Source organism: Prenolepis imparis, unplaced genomic scaffold, assembly GCF_030444845.1.
Source record: "Prenolepis imparis isolate NDT839.2.m4 unplaced genomic scaffold, iyPreImpa1.0 SCAF_10, whole genome shotgun sequence".
NCBI lineage: Eukaryota > Metazoa > Arthropoda > Insecta > Hymenoptera > Formicidae > Prenolepis > Prenolepis imparis.
This window is the reverse complement of record NW_028141168.1, coordinates 4,789,723-4,816,130: the sequence shown is the minus strand read 5'-3', so window position 1 is coordinate 4,816,130 and position 26,408 is coordinate 4,789,723. Positions and strand designations below refer to the sequence as shown.

At 33.3% G+C, this 26,408-nt stretch overlaps 1 protein-coding gene and 1 pseudogene across 1 annotated transcript; both read right to left on the bottom strand.

The window, feature by feature from the left end:
• Positions 1–910: 910 nt before the first annotated feature.
• On the bottom strand, positions 911–24,529 carry LOC145941615 (organic cation transporter protein-like). The gene is made up of 11 exons (XM_083047780.1): positions 24,472–24,529; positions 22,837–22,939; positions 22,126–22,270; positions 21,762–21,987; positions 21,058–21,164; positions 16,663–16,817; positions 13,599–13,788; positions 13,136–13,265; positions 6,710–7,022; positions 4,673–4,857; positions 911–1,933 (listed from the first exon to the last, which is right to left on the bottom strand). The coding sequence occupies exons 2-11, from the start codon at positions 22,904–22,906 to the stop codon at positions 1,736–1,738; spliced, it is 1,719 nt and encodes a 572-aa protein (XP_082903906.1). The 5' UTR covers positions 22,907–22,939; positions 24,472–24,529; the 3' UTR covers positions 911–1,735.
• LOC145942097 (uncharacterized) lies at positions 10,719–12,153 on the bottom strand (annotated as a pseudogene).
• Positions 24,530–26,408: the final 1,879 nt, after the last annotated feature.

The following is a 26,408-nucleotide window of genomic DNA, read 5'->3' as shown; positions in this document are numbered from 1 at the left end:
ATTTCGAGCTAAACTTTTATATTTTCTTTAATTTCTTTAATTTAATTATTTTATTTAATTATTAAATACTTTACGATACAACAGCATATCGAACGTCTCGAAAATAAATATTATATATAAACAAATATATATATAAATATATAATTATATATAAATATTATATCTATAAATTCTCTTTTCTGAGTAAAAAGAGAAATTAACTCTTTAGCGTTGAAGAAATTCCAACTGCTATGTTAAACTATATCTCTAATTTGTAATATTTTACACCCTTTCCTTAAATATATATTGTTGTATGCACAGTTGCTGAGTTTAGCAACCGAATAATAGCGGCCTTGCGCTCAAAAAGAAAGGAAAAATTTAATAAACAGGACACGTCCTCGTACAAAAGGTTATAGGTTATATTTTTCCTCTGCAAGTACTGCAAGTATACATGGAAGACCATTGAGAGATGATGGAACACACCATTAAATTCTTTGATCAATTTGAAAACGATTTTTTGTCAGTGAAAACGTCGAGACATTAATAATATAATTTTCAAGATATAAATGACTGAAAAAGAAGGGTTTATCGCAAACTAAATTTTGTAAAGTTAAAATATTAACAAAACTACACTCTTACATTAATTTCAAGTAAATTTTACTTTAATAGAATTTTAATTTAGGGCTTAGTTACAAAGATATATGATGGCAACATGCACTTGAGAATATACAAAAAATAATGACCTTTCTCGACATTTTCGTTAAAGAAAAATCCAAATTGGTCAAAGAATTTAATAATATGCTTAATATATATATATTTCTTTTTTTTTTAGTTACACCCTATATATATGTTATACACACATAGTTTGTTTCATAATAATTAAAATTAAATTATAATAACAAATTAATTATATCATACTTAAATTACAAGCTAAAGTTGAGAACTGAGAATAGAAAGTAATAAATAAATTTCCCCGCATGTCGTACACTAAATATAATCACGTGAAAACATAGTACTATACGATACCATACACCGTACAACGCAAGTTTTTTCTATTTTTCTTTTATTTATTTTTTTTTTGTTGACAGGTGCATGGCTGACGATTCACGTGCGAGCAAATTGTCGCTGCGTAGACGAATCTGACGAGAAAATGTGCACAAGTATGCGACATATCTCTTTCTTTTTTTTTCTTTCTCTCTCTACTCGTTTTTATTGTATTTGTAGAAGAGATTTTGAGGAAGATATTATAATCCTTCCTCCGCGTGCAAATATAAACGCGTAAAGTTAAACAGAACGGTTTTCTGTGCGGCTGTATCTCGGTGCTTGCATACAATCAATTATATCTTTTACATTTTTTTTTAGACACAGCGTAGTCTTGAAAAGATCATCCCTTATCGCTATCCGGCGGCGTCTGAAAGGAACACTCGGTAAAAGTTTTAAAAGTTATTGCCATTTCTCTCTCTTTCTCTTTCTTTTTTTCTCGGTAGACTCATAGACATATTAATATAGACTGCTCATGAGGCAGTGGAATCGGGAGTGGGGGCGTCCTCCTCTGAAGCAAAGGATGGCACGAACAGTCCTGGTTTGCTGTCTTCTTCTAGTGGATGTGGCTTATGACGTAATCTGCGCACCAGTATGCGCAGTATACCATTAAAAGAAGACAGCAAGCCAGGACTGTTCGTGCTGTCTTTTTCCCTCAGGAGGACACCTCCCACCACCTTATGAGCAGTCTATATTAATATGTCTATGGGTAGACTTAAGGAGTCTTTGCGTCGCTCTTAAGATCTGGAATTTCACGGGTTTCGTTTGACTTAACTCTACCGATGTTTTCGGCCTCCCATACGGTATCCGGAAGTTTCGTCCCCAAAGTTTCCGGGAAGATCAAAGACAAGATACCCGCGATTATAGCCATGGATCCGAATAGGATTAGCGGCAGCGACGGCATTATTTGCGCCTAAACGTAAACGAGCAATTTAATCAAAGAGGCTTTTGCAAGCTTCTTATAAAATTCGTTCAAAAAATATTTTAAATAATTTAAAAAATTATTCTGTTTTTATTAGCTAGATTCTTATAACTCTTAAAAGGTAAGTGAAATAAGCCTAATATCGTACATTTATATTTCTCTACTAATAAATACTGCAGTCTCTTGAAAATTGTCTTAATTGCTCCTTTGTGCAATATATTATAATATTACTCTAGTTGTGGAAATGAAAGTAGTCAGTTTGTCAGTGCAAATTATTTCAGTTTTAGTTATATAAAAAAATGTTTAATATATGTGTTTAGACAGGTGTTTTGAATGAAAAAGTAAAGGTATTTTATTCTTAATATATGTGCAATCTATAGATTATAATCTTTCAATTTCATTAATAAAAATTAACTTGTACACCTTTATATTCTCGTTCGAACAGCCATATTTCTTTCATGAATATTTGTCTAATATTATACACCCTGATATTTAAAAATATATAACTTTAGTTTAAAATTAGATCTGTCATTATAATTTTAAATTTTGTATTATTTTGCTATTTATTTGTATTTTGTATTTAAACTGTAATTTGTGTGCTATTTTTATAAGATTGATGTTTTTCTAAAAAAATTTGTATTTTGATTCTTCTATATATTAATAATTATATATTCTTATATATTGATAATTAAATAAACAATTAAAATGATTTCAAAATCATTTTTCAATAATTTTCAATAGTTTCTATAAAAAATTGAAGAATGAGATGTACGATATTAAAAACATAGTATGCTCAATATCAGAAATTATTTTTACATTTTTACTTAACAAAAATGAATTATATTATCAAAAAATGTTTGTTCATTTATTATAATTAGACATCCCTATTATAAACTACGAGATTTATTTAATTTTTATTTAAAAAATAATCTTGTTCAAAGAGGCTTTGAATATTATCTTTTTTATAATAATTTAGCTTTTAAAAAGTTAAGAAAATGGTGTACAATATTAAAAACATAATATATTCAATATCAGAAATTACCATTTTTTATGCTTCCATTAAAAAAATAATTATCGAAATTAATTATCGAAAAAATTAATTATCGAAAAAATTTTGTTTATTTATTATAGTTATAAATTCGCGTAAACCACGTAACTCTATTAATTTTTTTTTTTTTTAATCTTTCAAATATAAGGCTTTAAAAATGAAAGTCTGATATTAGGCACACTTCCCTTAGTAATACTTATTGAAGCTATTATTTATTATTAGTTCTAGAAGTCATTTTGGTAAATGTTACGTTGAACGTAGCAACAAGATAGGGTTGTGACCTTGACATATGTTGTCAAGGTCACTGTCCTAAGTTTTATCCAAAAAATTTTAGCCGGCGCTCATTGTTTATTAAAAAGTTATGACCAAAAGTTTATTTGCTGTCATGTCGGTTTAATATTAACGTTGTGAGCTCAAATTGAACATATGTAGCTAAATTTCCATTTCACGGGTATTTATACAATATTCCGGTCATGCTATGTTTATGTTTACATCTCACGCGAAGCAAGGTCTACTCCCATCACCCCGTGCTTTCAGCGCAAAACGGGTCTATATTTGCGAAATTCCACATGGATTTGCAATTTTTCACGCGAAGCGAGGTCCACCCTCATCGCCCCGTGCTTTCAGCGCGAAACGAGGTCTATATTTATTATATCTATATTTATTTATATCTATATTTGCAAGATTTAAAGTTGCGAATACATGTGGAATTTTATAAATATAGACCTCGTTTCGACTAAATTATAAATATAGACCTCGTTTCGCACTAAAAGCACGGGACGATAAAGCTGGACCTCGCTTCGCGTGAAAAGTTGAAAACCTATGTGGATATTCGCAAATATAGACCTTCTTTCGCGCTGAAAACACGAGGTGATGGGGGTGGACTTCGCTTCGCGTGAAAAATTGCAAACCCATGTGGAACTTTTCAAATATAGACCTCGCTTCGCTCTGAAAGCATGGGGTGATGGAGGTGCACCTCGCTTTGCGTAAAAAGTTGTAAACCTATATACATGGTATCAGAAAAATTAAGTTTTATTTAGTAAACTTTTTTGTTAATAACTTTTAAATAAACAATGAGCGCCGGTTAAAACCTTTTGGATGTTATTCAGGACAGCGACCTTGACAAAATATGTTATAACCCTATCTCGTTGCTCCGTTCAACGTAACATTTACCGCCATTTTATATTATTAGAAATTTTTTTTATATTATTGTATATATTTTACATTAGAAATTATTTTATATTATTTTATATTAGAAACTATTTTGTTATTTTATATTTTATATTATTAGTTCTAGATCTCTTTTTCTCAAATCTGAAATATCAGTATAAATCCGTGCAAACCACGTGATTTTATTAATTTTAATTTAAAAAATATCTTACAAATATGAGCCTCTAAAACTGAAAGTTTAATATTAGGCACACTTCCCTTAATAATATATATACTTATTGAAACTATTATTTATTAATTCCAGAAATTATTTTATATTATTAGAAATATTTTTATATTATTTTACATTATTAAAAATTATTTTATATGAAATATTATCTTATATTAGAAACTGTTTTATATTATCAGTTTTAGATCTCGTTTCCTCAATTTGATATATCAGTATAAATTAAAGATATACCAAGGACGTACTCACACGCATCAAAAAACGTTTGTTCAACGCGTTAACTCACCAATAAAGGCATCTGCGGTGCTAAGATAGACCCGATGCGACCGATCATACTGCAAAACCCGAGCAGAGAATGTCTCAACATCGTCGGGAACATCTCCGCAGTGTAGACGTAGGTGATGGAGAACGCCGCAGTGATGCATATTTTCCCGGCCATGTACAAAAGTATAGGCCCGTAACTCCAGGTACCTGGAAACGCGGCGTGGACGATAAATCATGCGGGATAATTCGCGCGTAACCCTCTATACAACAACCTCTCTATATACAATCCACTGTGAGACATAATTGCGCGCGTATGCGTATCTACACGCGGTTGTGAACGCTAATCCGGGACGAGCCAGTGCGTTTATTTTAACGCGTTCTTCTTTGCATTCAAACTCGGATTATGCGGTAATATATTGTATAATATTACGCGTTGTGCAACTTATCGTATCTCCGCGCATCTATTGCTCGTTTACTCTCTTATTCTCGACTAAATTTAGTGATTCTAAAACAAAAGTACATGTGATTGTACGCAGATTGTAACGAGAAGAAAATTTAAAAAAAGAAGAAAATTTTTGTCAATGCATAATTTTGCGCCTTTTCAATGTATATGAGTGCCCGGATACCACATTTCTAACATGTGGCGCTGTGACCATTTTTTTATATCAGTTAATAGTCATTCGAACATTTTATCCCGTTATATTTTAAGAAATTTCAGAATACAAAGGTCCTTTGTATTGTGTTATCGGACGAAAAAAAATTCCGACACATTTTTGACATTTTAAATTGCCTTGGGCACCCATTTACTGACATAAGTATTAAGAGCTATCATTATTGTATGTTGTTTGCTTAAATTGATTTTTAAAATCATAGAGAAAAAGAAATGTCGAGTATTAATGGTATTTTCTCCAAAAGAAATTTCTTTTCTTTTTTTGGTTTCTAGGTATGTGCAGTTTCTTCAATTTTCTTAGAAACGGTGAATATTATAAAAAAATTAACAGAGTAACCAAGTGAATAATACATGACGTGGAACTAATAAAAAGATAAAAAAGAAGAGAGTAATAATTCAAAATTTCTTACAAAATTTCTTTCTCCTCGCAAAATCTCTCCGAGATAAGTTTCTTAATCGCAAATTCAGCTACTTTTCATAAGCAATGCGTGATGATATCGGCAAAAGATTAGCGATGGGATTAAATAGGTTTTTCGAATTTGTTTGCATGGTTTCTAACTCTCGATGATTACTTTGAAAAAAACTAGTGCTTTCAAGTAGACTCGAAACCTGGACGAAATTAAGTTCGAAATTCTCTATAAATATCTCAAAAAACAAAAGCAGTACTTCCAAGTACATTAGAATAAATATGTTCGTATCTTTTATGAGTATTCATAAAAATTACTTCGCAAGAGTACAATATATGAAATATTATTTCTTAGAAGTATTATTTGAATCCTAGAAACATATAATTATTGGATTCTACTCGGATTTTTAAATACATATTGAACTTGTTTGAATTTTATGAATGGGCTAGTAAGTGTAAGACGCGGCAGAATTAATTTTCTTTGAAGCAGAGTAGTTGTGCATATAAGAAATAAATTTTTCTTAGTACGATACCAAGAAGTTAAACAAATATCAATTCGAAATCATATATTTAATAAATCTCTCTCTCTCTTTTTCTCATCTAAGCTTGTTTGGGGGGACGAAAGGATATATTAAATATAAAAATCTTAAATTGAAATTTATTTAATTTCTTGGTACTTTTTTTGATCTTATAGTTTGAGTGGTGCTTGTAAAGGATTCAATTTTTTACGATAGAAAGTACCTATAAGTGTCATTTCAAACGTTGTAAGATACTCAATCAAAAATTCTATATAATAACTGTTCTAGATACGATCACTTTGCAAGTACAATATAAATAAAATATTATTTCTTACGAGTATTATTCCAATCTTAGAAAATGAAACTTGATCGTTGAATTTGGCTGAGATTTTTACATATTGAATTTGAACCCATCCCCCTAAGGAAGATCTATCTCTCCGACTATGAGAAATGATTTTTTTTTACCTGTCGGTACGAATTGAATCGCGAGGCAGAACATTCCGCTCAGCAGGAACGCGCCGGAGAGCATCGATTTACGACCGATCCTATCGGTCAGCAGCCAGGTGAAGAAAAAGCTTGGTATATCGACCATGGCGACGAGTATATAATTGATATACTTATCCCCGGCAAACGTCACAGAATTCAACGACAATCCGTAATAAACGAATGTGTTTGTAATCCAGCAGAACGAGCAGGCCGACAAACGAATGAGTATAACGGAGCTACGTAGGACCTGCACGATCGGCTTTCTCTTGTCCGATATCAATAGCTCGCTTTTCTGAAAAAGATTATGTCATCGAATTATTATTTTATGTTAGCATTTATAAACTAGAGAGAGTGTGTGATTTATCTTATTAGTGTTAGATTTATTAAACCCTGCGTACAATAGAAAAAATATTAGAAATAGGAATAAATATTAAGCATTAGGCCTACTGCACAATACAAAAGTATAGACAATAAGAACAGAGAATAAAAATATCCATGCATCAACAGAAGCAGATAGATATTAGGGGATGACAATAGATATTCTTTGCTTCTATTAATGAATATTTTCTATTTTTTGTTTCTATTGCTTGTACTTTTGTATTGTGCAGAAAGCTTAATGCTTAATTATTTATTCCTATTTCTAATATTTTTTCTATTGTGCGCAGGGCCTTATATGTAGGCATATTATATACAGGGTGTTTCCTAAGTAAGTAAAAATGTTGAAGGAAATATTCCTTGGCTTATTTTAGGCAAGTCCTACATTAGAAGATGTTCTATAAACATATGCGCTAAACTGCTTCGTTTTCAAAATATAAAAAACACAACATACTAAACCTCTACAAAAATTGCCTCTTGTATTTTTTTAAAACGATGAACCGCGCGCTTTCGAGTTAAGGTAAAAATTGAAACTAAAAACCATAAAAACTATAAATTAAAAACTGGTAATCGTATATATTGTAGTGAGTGTTATTATTACTTGGAATTGCAGGATATTTGAACAATTATATTAATTATTTAACCATTATTGTCTACAACTTTATTGAATCTAGGTTACAATTTCTTTCGTGAACTTCTCGCTAGCGTTAGCGGACACAAACTACTCGGTGGCTTCTCGTGCTCGAGCCGTTCGCCGTTTTTATATTGTTTTGATTTTTTGAACCTTCCGGACGTTCCCTTGTCTTTTCGCTACTTCTATCCTTTTCAATCGTTACCTTTATTTCTATTATTATTATATTGTGCCCGGATACTAAATTTCTGTAACCGTAATTTAATAATTCACAACTGCTGTAATTTAATAATTCACAGCTGTGAATTGTTTTATTCTTGAGAGCCTTATTAATTTTAAGTTTAATTTCGTAATTTAATACTTTAAAATAAAATAAAATAAAAATATAATTCTAATCTACTCAGCTTGTGGTATTTATCGCCGCAGTACTCCCCTGCCAGTGATGCACCGACTCGCGACATTATATAGCTTTTCACGCATCACGATAAATAATGAATTAATACATATCAAATAATCAAGTTATGAATACAATCAAAACAAAAAAAATAATAATACATATAATGTATTATTTTATAATATCGCCTTCTTGTGGGTCGTCGTATTTCTTATTATTATTTGTCATTCCGGGTCACGCTTGGTAACGATCGGGAAATCATATTCTCCGACCGCTTCTTGTTTTTGCCTGCGCTCGCTCTTTAGGTATTGGTGTCTCGTCACTTCGCTCCAAGTCGTTCTGACTATCTGCAATTATATATGCCGGTTTTACTCGATCTATTGTTATCGTATGTTCCTTACCGTGCATACGCACGACAAAAGTCTTATCATTCCGTTGCACCACCGGAAAGGATCCATCATACGGCATTTGCAGTTGCGTTTGGTCCGTCATGACGGATAAACATCTGTTCCGTTGTCCTCAGGTCTTTAAACACAAACGTGCGTTGTCTCCCGTGTTGCGCAGCTTCGTCGGCCTAATTTCGTTAAAGTGACGTCGTAACTCTTCTGCAAAGTCACCGGCGTCTACTCCTTCGTGCTGCTCACTGAGAAACTGCCCTTGCAATCTTAATGTTTTTCCGTACACTAGTTCAGTCATTGCTTGGATATCTTTCTTCCAGACCGCTCTCATCCCCATCAGGACCAACGGCAATGCTTTGGTCCAGCAGTCATTCTGGTGACATCTGATTGCGGCTTTCATTTGTCGATGTAGCCTCTCCACCATGCCGTTGGCCTGCGGGTGATATGCAGTGGTTTTCAAATGTTTTGATCCCATCAGTTCGTTCATCTGTTTAAACAAATAAGCCTCAAACTGACGTCCCCGATCGGTCGTGATTTTAAGGGGTACACCAAATCTACTTACCCATTTTCTACATAACGTTCTTGCGACTGTCTCCGCCTCTTGATTTTCCATCGGAAACGCTTCCGGCCATCGGCCAGGAAAGGTGTTTTTTTCAGTCATGAAATTAAGGCGGTCGATGCAAGTGAAACAATATCTCTTTCCTTCGGACACCGGTATTATGATAATACGACATGAATATTACCAAAAATATTTCACCGCAAGATAAATCGCTAAGAGTTCACGGTCGAAAGCACTATACTTTGCTTCCGTCGAGCTCAGTTTCTTCAAGAAAAATCCTAAGGGCTCTCATTCGCTTTTCTCGCGTTGTTGTAACACTGCACCCACACTGTAGTCCGATGCGTCGGTAAACAACGCCAACTCTGCGTTTAGTCTCGGGTGAGCTATGAGTGTGGCCTGCGCCAGGCTCTCTTTAGTATCTTCAAATGCTTATCGTGCCTGAGGTGTTTATTTTATTGGCGCCTTGCCTTTAATCTTCTCATTCAATAGATTGTTCAGAGGTGCCTTCGCTCACTAGGTAACCCAAAAATTCTACTTCAGTCTTTCCAAACACACATTTAGTCGGATTAATTACTACTCCATACATTTGTAATCGCTCGAATAAAATTACAAGGTGTTCTTAATGCTCTTTTTCCGACGTCGACGCGACTAACAATAAGATTTCGTCAAGATAGGCGTATGCAAAATCCAAGCCACACAACACTTTGTCAATAAATCTTTGAAAAGTCTGTGCCGCGTTCCGTAACCCGAACAGCATATAAGGAAATTCGAACATTCCAAATGGCGTGGTTATCGCGGTCTTCGATACGTCCTCTTCCGCAACCGAGATTTGGTGACACACCCGGACCAGATCGATTGTACAGAAAACATATTTGTCCTGCAACACCATAAAATCTTGAACATGTCTCGCAGGATATCTGTCCGTGCATTCAACGCGCGATAATCACCACACGGCCGCCACTCTATTCCATCTTTTGGAACCACGTGTAACGGGAACGACCAGCTGCTTTTCAACGATCGAATGATTCCCAGTTCCATCATTCGTTGAATCTCTTTCTTTGTTGCCGCTAATCGGTCCGGCACAAATCTACGTGGCTTGCATACCACCGGTGGCCCCGGAGTCGTCTCGACATAATGTCGCGTCCCGTGCTTAATTTCTTTAGGTCGTCCTTCTGGCCTCGTAATGTCTGGATAACGTGCTAGGAACACATGATACGGTGTCACCCTCGTAACTGTCTTAATGCTTTGTATGCTACACTGCACACAGTGTCCGATGGCCGCGACATTCGTCGTCCGATCAACGAGTTGACGATTTCGTAAATCAATTAGGAGTCCATAATACGATAAAAAATCCGCACCGATAATCGTCTTTGTCATGTCCACAATCACCAATCGCCAAGTGAACACACGCCGCAACCTGAGATTCAGCGCCAACGTCTGCGTATCGTACGTGTAAATCACTGTACCGTTCGCCGCGGACAATTTATATGATGATCTCTGTCGTAACCCCCGCATCATCTTTTGGAGAAGTATCTAGAGATCCGCGCCCGTATCGATCAAGAAACTAATTTTAGTATCGCGATCAAACACAAATAGACGGCGCGATACCCGGCCCGAATCGCCAGTCGCCATTAACGATGGGCCACCACATTTCCCTGTTCTGCACACGGGGGATCGCATCGCCTCGCATCGGATCCGAATCTCCATTGATAATAACATAATAATTATTTGAGGCATGTCCACGGCCCCGCGAATGCGACCGAGAACGTCGGCACTCGGGCGCGGCGCTCTGTCTTCGATCACTCCTATAGATTTTATAATTTCTATCATCTGCTCCGTCCATTCCTTCCGCAATTCCAGTCGCATCCGCGTCATCTGGTTTATCCGTACTTCCACGGCAGCAATATCGTTAGTCTTGATCTCCGTAATTGTTACCAGGCGAACCACCTCCGCAGCCTGCAACGCGGGCGTCCGGAGAGTCTCCAAAGCATCATCTGTTCGCGTCACCAGGTGCGGCTATATGTATATACGCGTCAAGCGGCTTAACCAAATTATTCAGAGCATCTCATCTCCGATCACGCTGCCAGCAAGTCCTCGGAGATGCCTCAAGAATTGAGATGGCTTTCGGTCATCGATCTCCTCATGCTCAAGCATCCGTCGCATCTTATGCTTTTGCGACAGACTAAGACGCTTAATTAGCTCCACTTTTAATGTTTTATATGCTCGTTCCGTTGGTGGGTTTATGATCACGTCGCACACCTCAAGCGTATAACGCGGCCCGATCGCCGTAAGCGCGTAACCGAATTTGATCGCATCGGTCACTATTCTGGCGGCCTAGAAACTTCGATCGATTATCTTAAATCAAAGCTCCGGATTATTTGAAGAGAATTCCGGCATGCGCATCCTTAAGTGATTTAATTTCGCGTTCGGCAAAAACAAACCAGGTTGCTCTTCTACTTGAGACCTTATCTCTCCCGCGAACAGTTGCCTGTCCACTCGCTGTGACTCCTCTCATAAAAGTAGCATAGGAGCCTTGTCATGGGTAACCACCATCGTTTCTTCTCCTTCTTCTTAGTCCTCCGACTCACAGAGTCTCACGGTTCCACAAAAAATGGATCACGTCGGAGTCACCACTTTGTTGTGAGTGTTAGTATTACTTGAAATTGGGATATTTGAATAAATATATTATATTAATTATTTAACCATCATTTTCTACATTATAGCAATTTTATTGAATCTAGGTTACAATTTCTCTCGCAAACTTCTCGCTGGCGTTAGTGAACACAAAAAACTCGGTGGCTTCTCGTACTCGAGCCGTTTGCCGTCCGCTATCCTTTTGAATCGTTACCTTTATTTCTATTATTATTATATTGTGTCCGGACACTAAATTTCTCTAACCATATTTTTTAATACTTTAAAATAAAATTAAATTAAAATATAATTCTAATCTACTAGGCTTGTGGTGTTTATCACCACAATATCAATAAGTCGCCTGCTTTACTCTGTGATTTGATATCGTGATTTCGAAAATTCGAAGTTCCTAAAGTCAACTTACTTTTACTTCATCCCTATATTTTTCTTCACAACTTTAACACCCTATATTTTGAAAAATTGAAACAATTTAGGACATATGTTTATATAGGATCATTTCTTTCTAAAATAAGCCAAGAAATATCCCCTTTCATTTTTTGTCTTATTGTTAGTTACTTAAAAAATACTCTATATATTACATTATTATATTTATTATATACAGGGTGTCAATTTGAAAATTATTAATCGAAATATCTCGGGAACTATTAGAGATATCAAAACACAATTTGGGAGGAATATAGAATTGCCATGAGGACATCGATTCATAGTATAACGATCAAAGGATGAGTCACCCTTTACGAGCCCTTTAACTTATCTTTAAAATCTTAAATGGCACTACCCCCTTTATGATACCTCAAATTAAAGGTCTCAAAGAGTACTTTTTATCTGCACAAGAAAAATTCAAATCGATCGATTTATTTTCGAATAATAACGATTTAATTTTATAAAGTTGTTATTTTTTAAAGCTGAAAATGAGACTCGTTTCATTCAATTTTGGCTTGTTCTTTGTAATAAATAACAATAATAAAAGAGTAAAAATTAATCGTAACAAGAAAATTACAGATTGTTCATTAGTTTTTATTTTATGACTACAGAAGTAAGAAAACATTTATTATAATTTTCATTTAATAAAGTACAAAAGGGGTAGTGCCATTTAAGATTTTAAAGTTAAGTTAAAGGGCGCGTAAAGGATGACTCACCCTTTGATCGTTATACTGTGAATCGATGTCTCCCTGGCAATCCTATATTCCTCCCAAATTGTGTTTTGATATCTCTAATAGTTCACGAGATATTTCGATTGATAATTTTCAAATTGACACCCTGTATATAATAGTATATATTTATTAGTGTTTTATTTTACTATTGTTAGAGAGATAACAGTGAAAGTAAAAAAATACACTTTTCAGATATATTATAATCGAATACATTTACGAAAGAAAATAAGAATTAAACATACCATTTTATCAGCCATATTTAATTCTTTAAATACATTGATGGCCTCGTCCGTTACTTGCAGGTTGTTCATTCGTGCTATTTTTCGATATATTTTCTCCACTTCGTCGGTTTTGCCCTTCAACATTAGCCACCTTAAACATGGCATACCGTATTTCACAATTGTTTCACGAAATTCCATTTTATTGAAGAGAGTATAAAAAAATTGTATCTACATTTCGTATATAAAAGCAAATATAGATTTATTCAAGTCGGTTTCAATAAAGAGTTGTGCTAAATTGTAAACAATTCTAATTCCTTAATTTTAATTTTATTTATAAATATTTTCCGTAAAAACATTTAGTATGCAATTATAATAAAAATAGAAAATAATAATAAAAATAAAAATAATAAATCACTCGCCAATTAAATTTCGCGATCAAAAATGACGATACGTTCTTGTGTGTTTGTAATGATTCAAGAGTCACCTGATCGATTCTGGAACAAGCAGAGGTAAGAAAATGGCCAACAGTCCCGGCGCGTACACCACCCTTAGATGCACCCGCCAGGATCTCAGCCAACTCGCGATTAATCCTAACAAGATCATGCCCATGCTGAACATGCTGAATAGGAGGACGCCTCCGAAGACTCTGTTCCTTGCTCCTATCATCTCTATCCCTGCGAATAAAATTATTGCCGTAAATTATTGTGTAATTGTGCGAAACGTAATAGCTGGAGATGGGATATCAAGTTCAATAAAATTTTATTTTCTTCAGGATTGGAATAATACTCTCGTAAGAAATAATATTTTATAGGAAAATATATTGTTTCCGGGACTCCGCAATTTGATAGGTACATGTTTGATAGATCTTTTTTTGAAAAAAATTCCACAAACTATGATGCACTACGATCAATATACTTTTCGAGATATCAATGTTCAAAATTTCATGTTTTTTTTAAATTTAAAATTCAACATTCAACATTTTTTTAAATATATTAAAATTTCAAAATTTTTGACAAAAGGTTTTGTAGAGATATTTCATCAAATTTTTTAATATAATAAATCTAATATTAATTTAATCAGAAATGGGTGTGAATTAGATTTAGAATTCTTTTAGGGTAGGGGTGCAAGGGAAAGGCTTCCCCCGCTTTCACTTTATAATGCACATATACATAACTAAAACAGATTTTTACACTTTATCTCCAATTTTAAAAAATTATAAAAAAATATTTAATCTTTTATTAAAAAAAAATAGTATATTGAAGTAAATTTGACTATTAAAAAACGCAAAAAGCGTAACTGTGATATCAACATAAAAATATGTTTGTAATCTGAATACGTACGTAACGATTTTCATTGATAAAAGAACGAATGTAGAAGAATATATGCATGTTTATGCTATCGATAAAAATGCATTCGTGATTTCGAAGATTGTAACGATGCGATCCCCCATCGTTCCCGGCATGCCTGCCGCCGGAAGTCTGCCGCCCGGCTACCATCCGCCGGGCAAAGGGCAGAGGCGCTTCGCACCCTTCTTAAGACTTGCGATAAAACGCGGCTGTACGAGCGTAACGACCGTTTACCGCGCAATCCCGAGCCGCACCGTACCCGATCGACGAGGCCCGACCTCCGGCAAGACGGCGAACGCACCCGAACACCGCCGAACGGCTCCGATAACGCCGACCGTGATATACCTACCCGGTATATAAACCCCGGATTTTTATCGGAGATCTTTTCCGCTCCGGATTCCGCTTTAAGACGTATTCCGCCAGCTCTCCAGGAAACCGTACCCGTCCTATCGCGAGGAGGCTACGCGTACGTAGCTCCCGACAAGTATAATCGGCCTCCAATACCGCCTCCAATCTCTCGACCGCACCGACCCGGAAAGCGCATACACTCACTTTCTCGAAGATTTCGAGCCGCGGTCCATCCAAGGTCCCAAGTCCCGACGAATTAAGGGGTGACGGATTCGTCATCTCAGCCGATCGTTATCGGTCCTCCCGTCATTTCAATACACGAAGTTCCGGGACCCGCAAGTTTGCGCGCTCCGCCGAGCCCGCTCTCGGCAACAGCGCCGATATATATCGAACCGCCCGCGCTCTCGCCCCGATACGGACGCTCGCGACGTCACTGTAAATAAGCATTGTATATATTTCTGTTACTACTTGTAATGTCCCGCTAATTACTAAATGTATTCACGTTTTGGACTCTAATAAATAACGCAGTAAATCTTAAAGTGAAACGCGTTGGGCTCTCGCCCCTTCCGCGAATCCTGATCGCGGCGCGCTATCCGCGCATCCCGGTAAATAACAAACGCCTCGTGAAGGACTCGTTACAAGATTTTTCGCGAAAAGATTGCTTCATATTTACAAAATACATTAAATCTCTTGAGATTGATTACAATCAATAATTTAATATCGATATTTACATAAGAAAGATGCATGTCAATGATAAATATTAATCACCGACTATTGATTTTTCAAAAAATGTTTTGCTAAATGTTGGAATTGTTCCATATTTCGTTAAATATTGGAATTATTCCGCGTATTAAGCAAAATCTTCCAATTCATTCTTTTTTTGCGAAAGTAATTCCGAAATGTTGAGCAAAAACTCATTTATCTTGACAAAGTTCATGGGTTTTTCATTTACCGAGAATATTATTTTGATATTTTTACAGAACGAAATTTTTTTGCTTTATATATCTCAATGCGTAATATACAAGATGTTTTTAAATAAATGCGAAAAATTTTAGGAGATAATTCGAAAATTAAGAGGATTTTCATATAGACATACATATACTCCTATAGCCCTCCCTAAGGAGTTATACTTTTCCAAAGAGGAAGGTAAAAATTAGGTTCTTATTTTTTTTCTTAAAAACTATTGATTTTACAAAAAATAATAAAAGAAATAAAATAGTTTCTAAAGAAATCAAGCTTTCTAACATATATTTTCACATATGATACCGGTCCATGCAAAAGTTCTAATAAAAAATTGAATAAGGATTGTTAGTTTCATCCCCTTATAACAATACGGGAAGATTTAAAAAATATTAATAAATATTCTTTTTATTGAAAAATATTCACTAAATTTCATTTTTTAACTTGTCCAAAAAGAATTTGAGAAAAAAATTAAAAACCTAATTTTTACCTCCTCCTTTAGAGGAGTATAACTCCTCAGAAAGGGATATAGGAATATATATTTACATGTGAAAAACCTCGCTTAATTTTTCGCATTTACTTAAAAAAATCCTGTATAAAGTTACATTTTAATAAATAATAATTAAATAAAGCACCGATGATAGAATAAAAATCCATCACAAAATAACTCGAAAATATCCGTATTATATACGCGTGTCGCGTACTCCTATTTTAGACGGGTTTAAAAAAGCATTTGCATCGGGCATCTTAGAATTTACTCAGCGCACGCGTGTAAATGGACCATTGAGCAAGCATGCACCGCTTTACACGCAGATATGTCGCATATTTTTCCACCCTCCCCCCGCATTCCTCTCCAGCTAGCTATTGTCCCCGAGTTATTAGCGCGTACTATACCTAGAATAAATCCTGCGTTGTAAATTCCGGCCATCATGACAGCGTCGAGGAATTCGAATGCGAGAAACATCCAGTAATTCACGGAGAAGGAATGTATCAAGCCGCTGACTCCGGCCAGAAACGTCGTCAGCGTCAGTAAGGTTCGCCTCCCGTACCTAGAAAAAGAGTATAAACGCGAGGAGAGATGCGTTTTTTATTCTTTTACGCGTTATGCGTCCTTTTCCGCGAAATTTCTCCCTACCGATACGCTATATATACCTATACGCTTTCTTATCGAGAATGCGTATAGGTATATATAGCGTATCGGTAGGGAGAATATCGTGAAATCGATGACGAGCTCTACAGAAAGTTCGTTCCACATTACGTACTTCTTCCTCGCTTATTACGTAAAAACATATCTCGTAATTGCGCGATTTGTTGCTGACTAGATAAAAAACGTGTAGTAAAAAACATGTTTCGCAATATACAGCTGAATGTTTATCCAAGCGCATCGAACAACTCGAGCAGGAAGAAGATGGTTTCAGACATCTTTGGATAAAATTGTTGTCATTAATAAAGAATTGACGGAATTTGAATGTATTATAAGTGCAAGAAGTCTTCTCTCACATCAAAAAAATTGTATTTGCATTTTAAGAATTTCCATTTATTTTTCGAATACCCTTAGAATATCCTTCTGAAATAGGCACTAAAAAAATCCTTTTACTTTAAGAAGGGAATCTTCTAAAAATTAGTATCAAATATTTCTAATTTATGAAAATGTACACAAAATGGAATTGATTTTTACATTGACAAAAAGATACATTATTTTACAGCACATAAATAAAGAAAAACAATATAGAAAACATATAATAGATAAAGATCAAACATAAGCTCTGGATCCTGAATGATTATACACGTTACTTTCTAGCCTTTTTAAAAAATATTTGTAATTTTAACAAGTAAATATAAGTTGTAAAGTAAAAGAAATGGACAGTAATTAATAATTATTTTGTAAAGAAATTAAAATATATTAATGAAATGCACATAGAAATTTTCTAATAAAAATCAAAATACGATAAAAATTGTCCTTAACGAAATTGCTTATTTGATCTGAGGCTGCTTGATTGTTCACATGAAATGGTGTTTTCTCTCGATTGCGCATTGGTAAACCAATTGTCATGTTTATTTTGCTGCGAGGAGAGGAGAAAAATTAATTCAAATATAATATTAAAGTCAGCATTTATAGACGGATCTAACATTGAAAATTGTCTTAAAGTCTATAACCGGATAAGATGGTAAAAAGTGCCCCCGTGCGAAATGATTTAAATTTAAAAGTATTTGCATAATACTTCTAAAAAGAAAAGTTTTTTAACGGTTCATAACCCTTCATCCCTTCTCTTTCCTACATAGCAAAAACATGTTTTTTTTTTATTTAATTTTTTTAACGTGTTTATGCTTATTCTCTGATATAAATTTTATATAAGTAAGAATTCTTGATATAAAGATAAGTTAATAAGAAAAAATGTTATTTGTTTTTAAAAATTTTTTTTGAATTGTTTTACTGAATTGTTTAAATTTTTAAAAATTCCTAAAATTAAAAAATGCGATTTTCTTATAGAGGTGGCGCCTTGAAAAAAATTCTCCAATATTTCTTTCAAAAAAATGATAATTTATGCAATTTATTCAGAATTTTCCGATTAGTGCAAAATATTTAAAAAAAAATAAAGACTATTTTTATAACCATTTTTAACCATTTTAAAAACTATTTTTACATAACGCTATTATTCACATAAAATACATATAAATCTAAACTTATACATTTAATCTAGTTAAATATAAATATTTTAATATAAATATAACATAAATATTTTAAACTTATTTTATAAATTATTTTATAAACTTATTGAAATATGTTATAATAAATATAAACGATAAAAAGTTTATAATAATAGCATTAAAATAGATAGTTATATTAATAATAAGTATTCATAACTAGATTTAATGCATAAATTTAGATTTATATGCATATAAAAAACAACGTAAAAATATGGTTTTTAATTTTTTGTTGCACCAATCAGAAAATTCTTTCTGAATAAATTGCGTAAATTATCAATTTATGAGAGGAATATTGGAAAATTTTTTTTAAGGCATCCTTTATAAAAACCTTATAAAAATCGCATTTTCTAATTTTAGGAATTTTAAATTCAAACAATTCAGTAAATCAATTTTTAAAAAATTTCTTGTAAAGAAGAAACCTTTTTTCTTGTTAACATATTTTTTATATCAAGTATTCATAAACATAAAGCACATCAAGAAAAATTAAATTAAAAAAACATGTTTTTTTACTATGTAGAAAAGGTAGGAGATGGAGAGCTATAAACTGCGCTAAAAAACATTTTTTTTGTTTAAAAGTATTGCACAAATACTTTTAAGTCATTTTGCGCGGGGGAACTTTTTACTATCTTATCCGGCTATAGCTTTTATATGTAATGGTAAAAAAATTTCTTATTGACTACATAGCATCTTACAATAAACCTAAAATAAACTTTATCATTTCAGGTTTATTTTTAAGATGCTATAGAATCAATGAAAGATTTTATTTTGATATGAAATTTTTCATCAAACCGGACTATGAATATCGGTCTTAAAATTAATTTTATATTTTAATGAACTTAATTTATATTTATTATTTATGCATGCACATGTTAATCATTGTTTCTAATGTCTGAAACAACATTGAATTATTCTAGTTAGAAAATAATATATTTATCATAAAAGCTATATCGCATATATATCATATATATATATATATATATATATATATATATATATCTTTTTTAAAAAATTAATTACAGAAAATCATAACTCCTAAACAGTTGCAGTTGTCATATTTTTTTAGCACTGCAATATTTAATTGTAAGTCTTCTGCTTAAACGCCGTTCAAACTCGTTAACCGGCCAAAAATTGGCGTTCACGATAAACGCCGTTCAACTGAGTTGAACTTTCACTAAAAACTTGGTGGAACGCAAAATGTCATTGATCGGAATTTAAACTCGGTTTAAATTTTGAACTATGTTGGAGGAATCGGGCATTAGTCATTTATTAAACATACATATATAACTCCGTCCATTCTTATAATAAACTAAATCATATTCAATACGATTCGCAAAAAAAGATATATTTGACCATTTGTTATTAATAAAGAACATCTTCTTAGTTTTAAAGGATGTCCTAGAAATATTTTAGAATATTTGTTAAGGGGGATTTTATAGTATACTAGGGGAAAAGTCTATCTACGCCAGGCGTTAAGGTGGCGTTAATATTATTTCATGGGATATTAAGAAGCTCCTAGCTGCGCCCCTGAGTTTTCTGATTTTCCCCTTTGGTTTTTTTCATTGCTTTTACTCTAGCCCCTGGCAGAACACCAAATTTCATCTTCCTACGTAGGTCATGTAAAGTTTTCTGTGTAAACCCCTACGGCAGAATTAGGGGCCTCTGGCTGCGCCCCTGAATAAAAATTTTGGGTTTTCCGATTTTTCCCTTTTGTTTTACGTTAGCCCCTGTCGGTAGACCAAATTTTTTGCCTCTTAGGCCAGATTAAAGTTTTTTCCCATGTTAATCCTATGGCGCAATAAGGGGCCCCTGGCTGCGCCCCTGGACCGAAATTAAAGATTTCAAAAATTTTCCCATTACCTGAGAGTGGACCCCTGTCACCATGCGAAATTTGGTGTTTCTAGCATCTCGGGAAGTACCCGATCAATTCAACGACGGATAGAATAGGGATTTTATATATATAGATAGTCCTCTTACTTCTACGAGTAGTATACCATTTTTTTATATAGGCAAAAAATTTCGAAACCAACATTTATTTTTGAATTTGATCTCTTAATTAAAAGTTTGGAAAATTTTGTTTCATTAGCTTATATATGTATGTATATGGAAACTATCGAGAGATATATGTATATCTAGACATTTTATTGAAGAAAACGGCAATTTTAATTTAATTGGAGAATCCCAATCGAAGTCAAATTATCGAGATTTCTTAGTTTTATAGAATGTTCTAGAAAAAAACACTGCAAAATATATCTATTAATAAAGATCATATAGCATAAAATCGTTTTACTTCGAGAATACAATTTTTTCAGTGCAAGTCATATCGATTTATATATACAGAAAAGAAAACCAATAATAAAAGAGAAACTCTAAATAATTAAATAAATTGTTATCCAATCATTCATATGTATACTGAAATTTAAAATTACATTTTTCTCTCTATCTTTTTTCATACAACGTAGAAATACATGAAATTAAAACGTGATGGCGTCCGAACGTTGGGGAAGATATTTTATTCAGAGTTAATTAATTAAAACGGAGGAGAAATGTTGCATATATACGGGAGTAATCTACATCTCTCACCTGTCAGATATATATCCAGCAAACATCAAGCCGGTAAACACGCCGGTGCTCCGCATTGTGCCCACGAGCGTGAGTTTCCATCGATTAGAGTCGCAGGTTAAGTCCCACTGCGTCAAGATCGATAAAAGAAAGAATGAATCCGTCTCTACTTTTTACAAGTAGCGGCTACAGAAGACAGCTATAGAAAGCCTTTTCTCATTCCTAATCTGACATAACTTAATCTAACCTAATCTAAACAAATCTCGAAAAAATATATCTAACATAAACGAATCTCGAAAAAATATACAGGGTAACTGAAAAAACATATATGAAAAACACCATCAGATTCTGTGGCCAATTTGGAAACGATTTTTTCTCTGCAAAAACGTCAAAGGAGGTCATCATTCTTTACATGTTCCCAATATTTACCATCTTGTGTCTTTATAACTAACCCTTAAATTAAAATTCTATTAAAATAAACTCCATCTGAAAATAACTAAAAAATATAATTTTGTTAACATTATAACTCCACAAAGTTTGCGAGAAGCCCTTCTTTTTCAATCATTGATAACTTTAAAATTATTATTGGCCTCGACATTTTTACCGAGGAAAAATAGTCTCCAAATGGGGCCAGAAAATTTATGGTGTGCTCCGTATATATGTTTGTTCAGTTACACCCTGTATACGCTTGTTTGCTATATTGCTTATAAACGAGCCAACCTTACCTCGTCGAGTATCGTATGCTCGTTTGGATTGTAAACCCAAGAATCGCATTCACTAGTCACATTGGTGAACGATGTCGTCGAACATGAGTCCGAATGATTATTCACCACCATGTAACGGACACAACCAGAGATGATTCCTTTGACTTTCGGGGCGGAAAAGTTGATCCATGGTGAATCATTGTCGAACGTCGCGTTTTCCGGATGCTCACATTCCGGCACTAAACATCTGTATTTGGACAATTGATTATTAATTTTCTAATCTTTGAAGGATTAAATATTTCGTAATGTTGTACAAATATAATTAAGTTTAATATAACGTGTGAAGAAATATTTCAATAATTAGCCAAATTACATGTATTCGTACCTATATTTAACTTCGCCTGTGGTAAATATGAAAGAAAACATATACATTGCCGATAATATTATTGGTATGCTTATAAATGCGAACGTCACTATCTGATAAAATCCAAATTTTTCTATACCGCTTCGTATGGAATCTTTTGTAACTTCTGTAAAAATAAAAAATATTAAAGAAACACTCTTATAAAAAATTATTAATGCATCGATTTGTATTAAAAAAAAGATTTGTCAAATATATACAGGATGTTTCTAAATACGTGCAAAACACTTTCGGAAATGATATCTTTATATAAAGATAAACCTCCCTTAATTTTCGACAAAGAATCATCTCTTACAATTTTTCGCACTTCTTTGAAAACACCCTGTTTAATAACTAATGTAATATCTTTTCCAAATTTGAATTCAAATTTCGAAATACAAATTAAATTTATTAAAATGAGTACAAAATGGACTTATCATTTTTTTGAAGCATTTTTTATCATTATAAATTGGAAATGCAAAACAGATATTTTTAATGCTTTTTACACTTTTCATAATTTCTTTTATACAAGCAAAGAAAATTAATTACAATCTCGTACATATTTTTTACATTGTAGTTATTTTTTTACTTAAGTATAATTTTTCTCAGCTTCTTCGAAATTACATACATTCTTTTGGCGCATCTTTCATGCATTTCCAGTTTACAATTTACATTGAATGCGAATAACATTCGTACCATTTTCGTGCCCCGGTTGCGACGAAAAGGACATCTCGTATCTCTGCGAACAGCAACTCAGCAGCCTCATATACCTGCTTAGTCGTTCTTTATATTCCTTAAACTGCAATCATATACGACAATTATAGCGCTCGTCGCGAATCGCGCCAATCGAAAGTTCAACCTGGCCTGGTGCTTTATGTTTCAAGTTTCTTAAGAAAACATCGCGAATGAAAAATGATGCCGGTCGCGCGTCGAACTTGGGCGAACCCGGACGTTATATAAAGAAACGGGATCAGTTCACCCGCGCGAAAGCGGCTACAGAAAGCTTTTTCCCATAAAAAGTGTCGTAGAGCGAAAAAAGGAACTAGCCTCGGAAACGGCTTTGCCGAGAGCAGCTATCCCAACGGTGCATATAAACAAACGTGTGCATATAATAACGATGCAGATGCAAAGTACGTTAGCGTACGGCGAATAATTAGTGAACACTCTCATTCGACTCCTCGATATTCTGTACTCTACATATTTGTATATTTTTTAACATTATTTTTTTTAATTTTTTTAATTTAAATTTTAATTTAGTTTTAAACTAATTTATTCTTTTAATTTATTTAATTTTAATTTAATTTTACTTATTTTATATTATTTTATTTTTACTATAATTTAATGCTTCTGCAGTTTAAAGTTATTTTATCTAAGAAATTATTTGCTTATCACTCTGATAAATGTTAGTGATAATTTCTACAACTATCGAAAGATAAACGTGTATTATTCTGCAATTAAGGCTCCTTGTTCCTCGCCGACCATGTCGAAATCGTGACGTCAGAAGCGAGAAAATACACGCCGAAAATTTTTGCGTGCCATTTTTAGATAAAAAGATATTTTGATGAAACACAACTTCAGATGGCTTTAGCACACTTTTAAAATAGTCCGAAAACTATCCTTTTCCCTTCACAACCATTTAACAGCTGTAAAATGACTGTAATATGAAGCTCAGTCCGTCTGGTCTTTGCATAAGCGCTGTCATTCCGCATGACAACGTCTGATTGTTTCAATTATTTTACAGTTATTAATTGACTGTCAAGGGAAAAAAATAGTTTTCGGACAATTTTAAAAGTGTGCTAAAACCATCTAAAGTTGTGTTTCATCAAAATATCTTTTTATCTAAAAATGGCACGCAAAAATTTTCAGCGTGTATTTTCTCGCTTCTGACGTTATAATCCAACATAATCGCGGCGAGGACCAAGGAACCTTAATCATTATTATAAGTTTTGAGACACTATACATTTATATCTCATCATGCATCTATGTACATATCAGCATCCTCGATATATTTATAACCTTAAAAGAAATATATAGATAAACTTTGATATTTTGCGACGATTACAGCATGCGAATTTTTCCTGTACACACAAACACACACACACGCACGCACTCGTGTTTCGAAAAAAATGTAATAACACAAAAATTACACAGAGACGACGAACATTTACGATGCCTCTCTCGCATTTTTTCTTCGCTTGTCGAGCGAAATCTACATTCTTTTATTATCTCAATACGTATCTCTCGAGAGCCATTTATTGGACAAACATACGGACGTACTTTTAAACGGATAAGCGAATTAATGAATCGTCTATGTCCGGACATCACGCATACCTTGCTTGCTCCTTATTCTGTTTCGGGAGAACAGCGAATATTCACTACTGTCTTTGACAGTAAACGCATTTGACGATGCTTATACAGTATATTTGAACGAGTAGAGGAGGGCAAAACTAATCGAAGGAGGGGAAAAGGAAGGTAGACGAAAGGAGCAAATTCACCTCCATTGACGAATATAATTTTTGTACTATCATGTGTCAATTATATATCGCAGATATTTCTCGCTATTCGAGAAATATAAAAAAATTTTCCAAAAAATGTTCAGACTGAAATTCCGATAACGACCCACGCTCGATTTCCATGAATTTTTGTAGAAACACTGTAAATGATGTCAAATGAATGTTCTTAAGCGGATTTTTACAGATATACATACATTTAATGCTAAAAATATTTAAATAAAGTTATACATAAATTATTGTCTATTGCACTGTTTGTGACGATTACGATATCTCTACCGCAAGGTGATGTGGAAACGGGTTCAAAAGTGCACTACAACCTTTGAAAAGTGAGATACGGTGAAATAAAGTCACTAAAATCGTTTGTTGCAAAAAGTACTCAACTTCTCCCGGCTCTAGCGTCAAAACTATTTGTCATATAAAAAGAATCTATACAACCTTTTTCGTAGAGAATTTAATTTCCTACAATATTATATAGAACTATTTTTAATCTAAATTTAATGGAAACTGAGATATTCGCGAAAAACCGATTTTTTACCCCTTTCTTCCAAGATGGCGGCTGAAGCTCATTATGGGGGAGATCGAAAAATTAGTATGTCATTACTGACACCCAAACAAAGCGATTAAAATTTATTTCAGCTTTGTCCTAATTATTCAATAATTGAATGTACTTGCCGACTGGACTGATAATTATATAGTTGCAGCGAAACTATTCATTGCATCGAAAAATAGTATTAGATATTTTTTCTTAAATTTGTATTCTCTATCGAATAGCGCTGAGCGTATGCGACACTTTTTTAACACCCTGTATAATAATGATTGTTACGTTATATAATAGAGTATTTTAAGCTTAATTGATCTAAATTGCGATAAAATGACCATATTATATAATACGAATATCGTTGCTATGTTTTTATGAATAGTAAGCAAGTTTCAATTTATTTAAAATTGTAAAAATCACTATTTTAAAAAATTTATAAATTTTTAATGATAATTATAATATTAATATTATACATCCTTTAATATATCCATGGCATTATATTATATTATATTATATTATATTATATTATATATACTATATATTATATAACATAATATATTTTTCAAAAATTATTTTTTAAAATTAGATTGTTGTCAAATTGCATCACTAAATTTGATCCATTACTTATATAAGCACGATTTTATTTATATTACTTTTGTTATTTTTTGTTATATTTTTTATTTTTTTTATTATACATTTAGGTCTTTTTGTGTAAAAATTTCTTGAGTCAAAATTGCACACGATAACGAATTAATCACTTATACAACTGAAACGCTATCTCTAGCAAAATAAGTATTCAAATGTGACTTTTATCGTAACTACACGTGTGTACATACAGGGTGTTCAAAAAAGATCGGAACCCCTGAATAACTCAGAATAATCGAATTCTAGGAAGAAAACACCCCAGACAAAAGTTGTAGGGTTAAAGAAAGGAGACTTGATGGTGACTTAGAACTTGATCTTGAGGTCATGTTTAGAGGTCATTTGAAGGTCAACTCGAATTTTTTAAAAGGAAATCCCCATTTTTGACCCCGGATTCGGAAAGAGCGGGAAATTTTACGTTCAGAAAGGTACTTAAGTTATGGGTTAAGATGACTTTTAGGGATCATTTAGGGGTCAAATCGTATAGGACAAAAGAATCTATCAATAACTAACTTTAATCATGTTCTAGGGGGAAAACACCTTAGACAAAAGTTCAAAAGTTGTAGGGTTAAAAA

Coding starts and splice junctions, on each gene's coding strand:
- LOC145941615 (XM_083047780.1), bottom strand. CDS start 22,906: ATGAGGCTGCTGAGTTGCTGTTCGCAGAGATACGAGATGTCCTTTTCG. Junction 21,165..21,761: donor AGCATACGATACTCGACGAG/GTAAGGTTGGCT, acceptor ATCTTGACGCAG/TGGGACTTAACCTGCGACTC. Junction 7,023..13,135: donor TAAATATGGCTGATAAAATG/GTATGTTTAATT, acceptor AATCTTTTTCAG/AAAAGCGAGCTATTGATATC.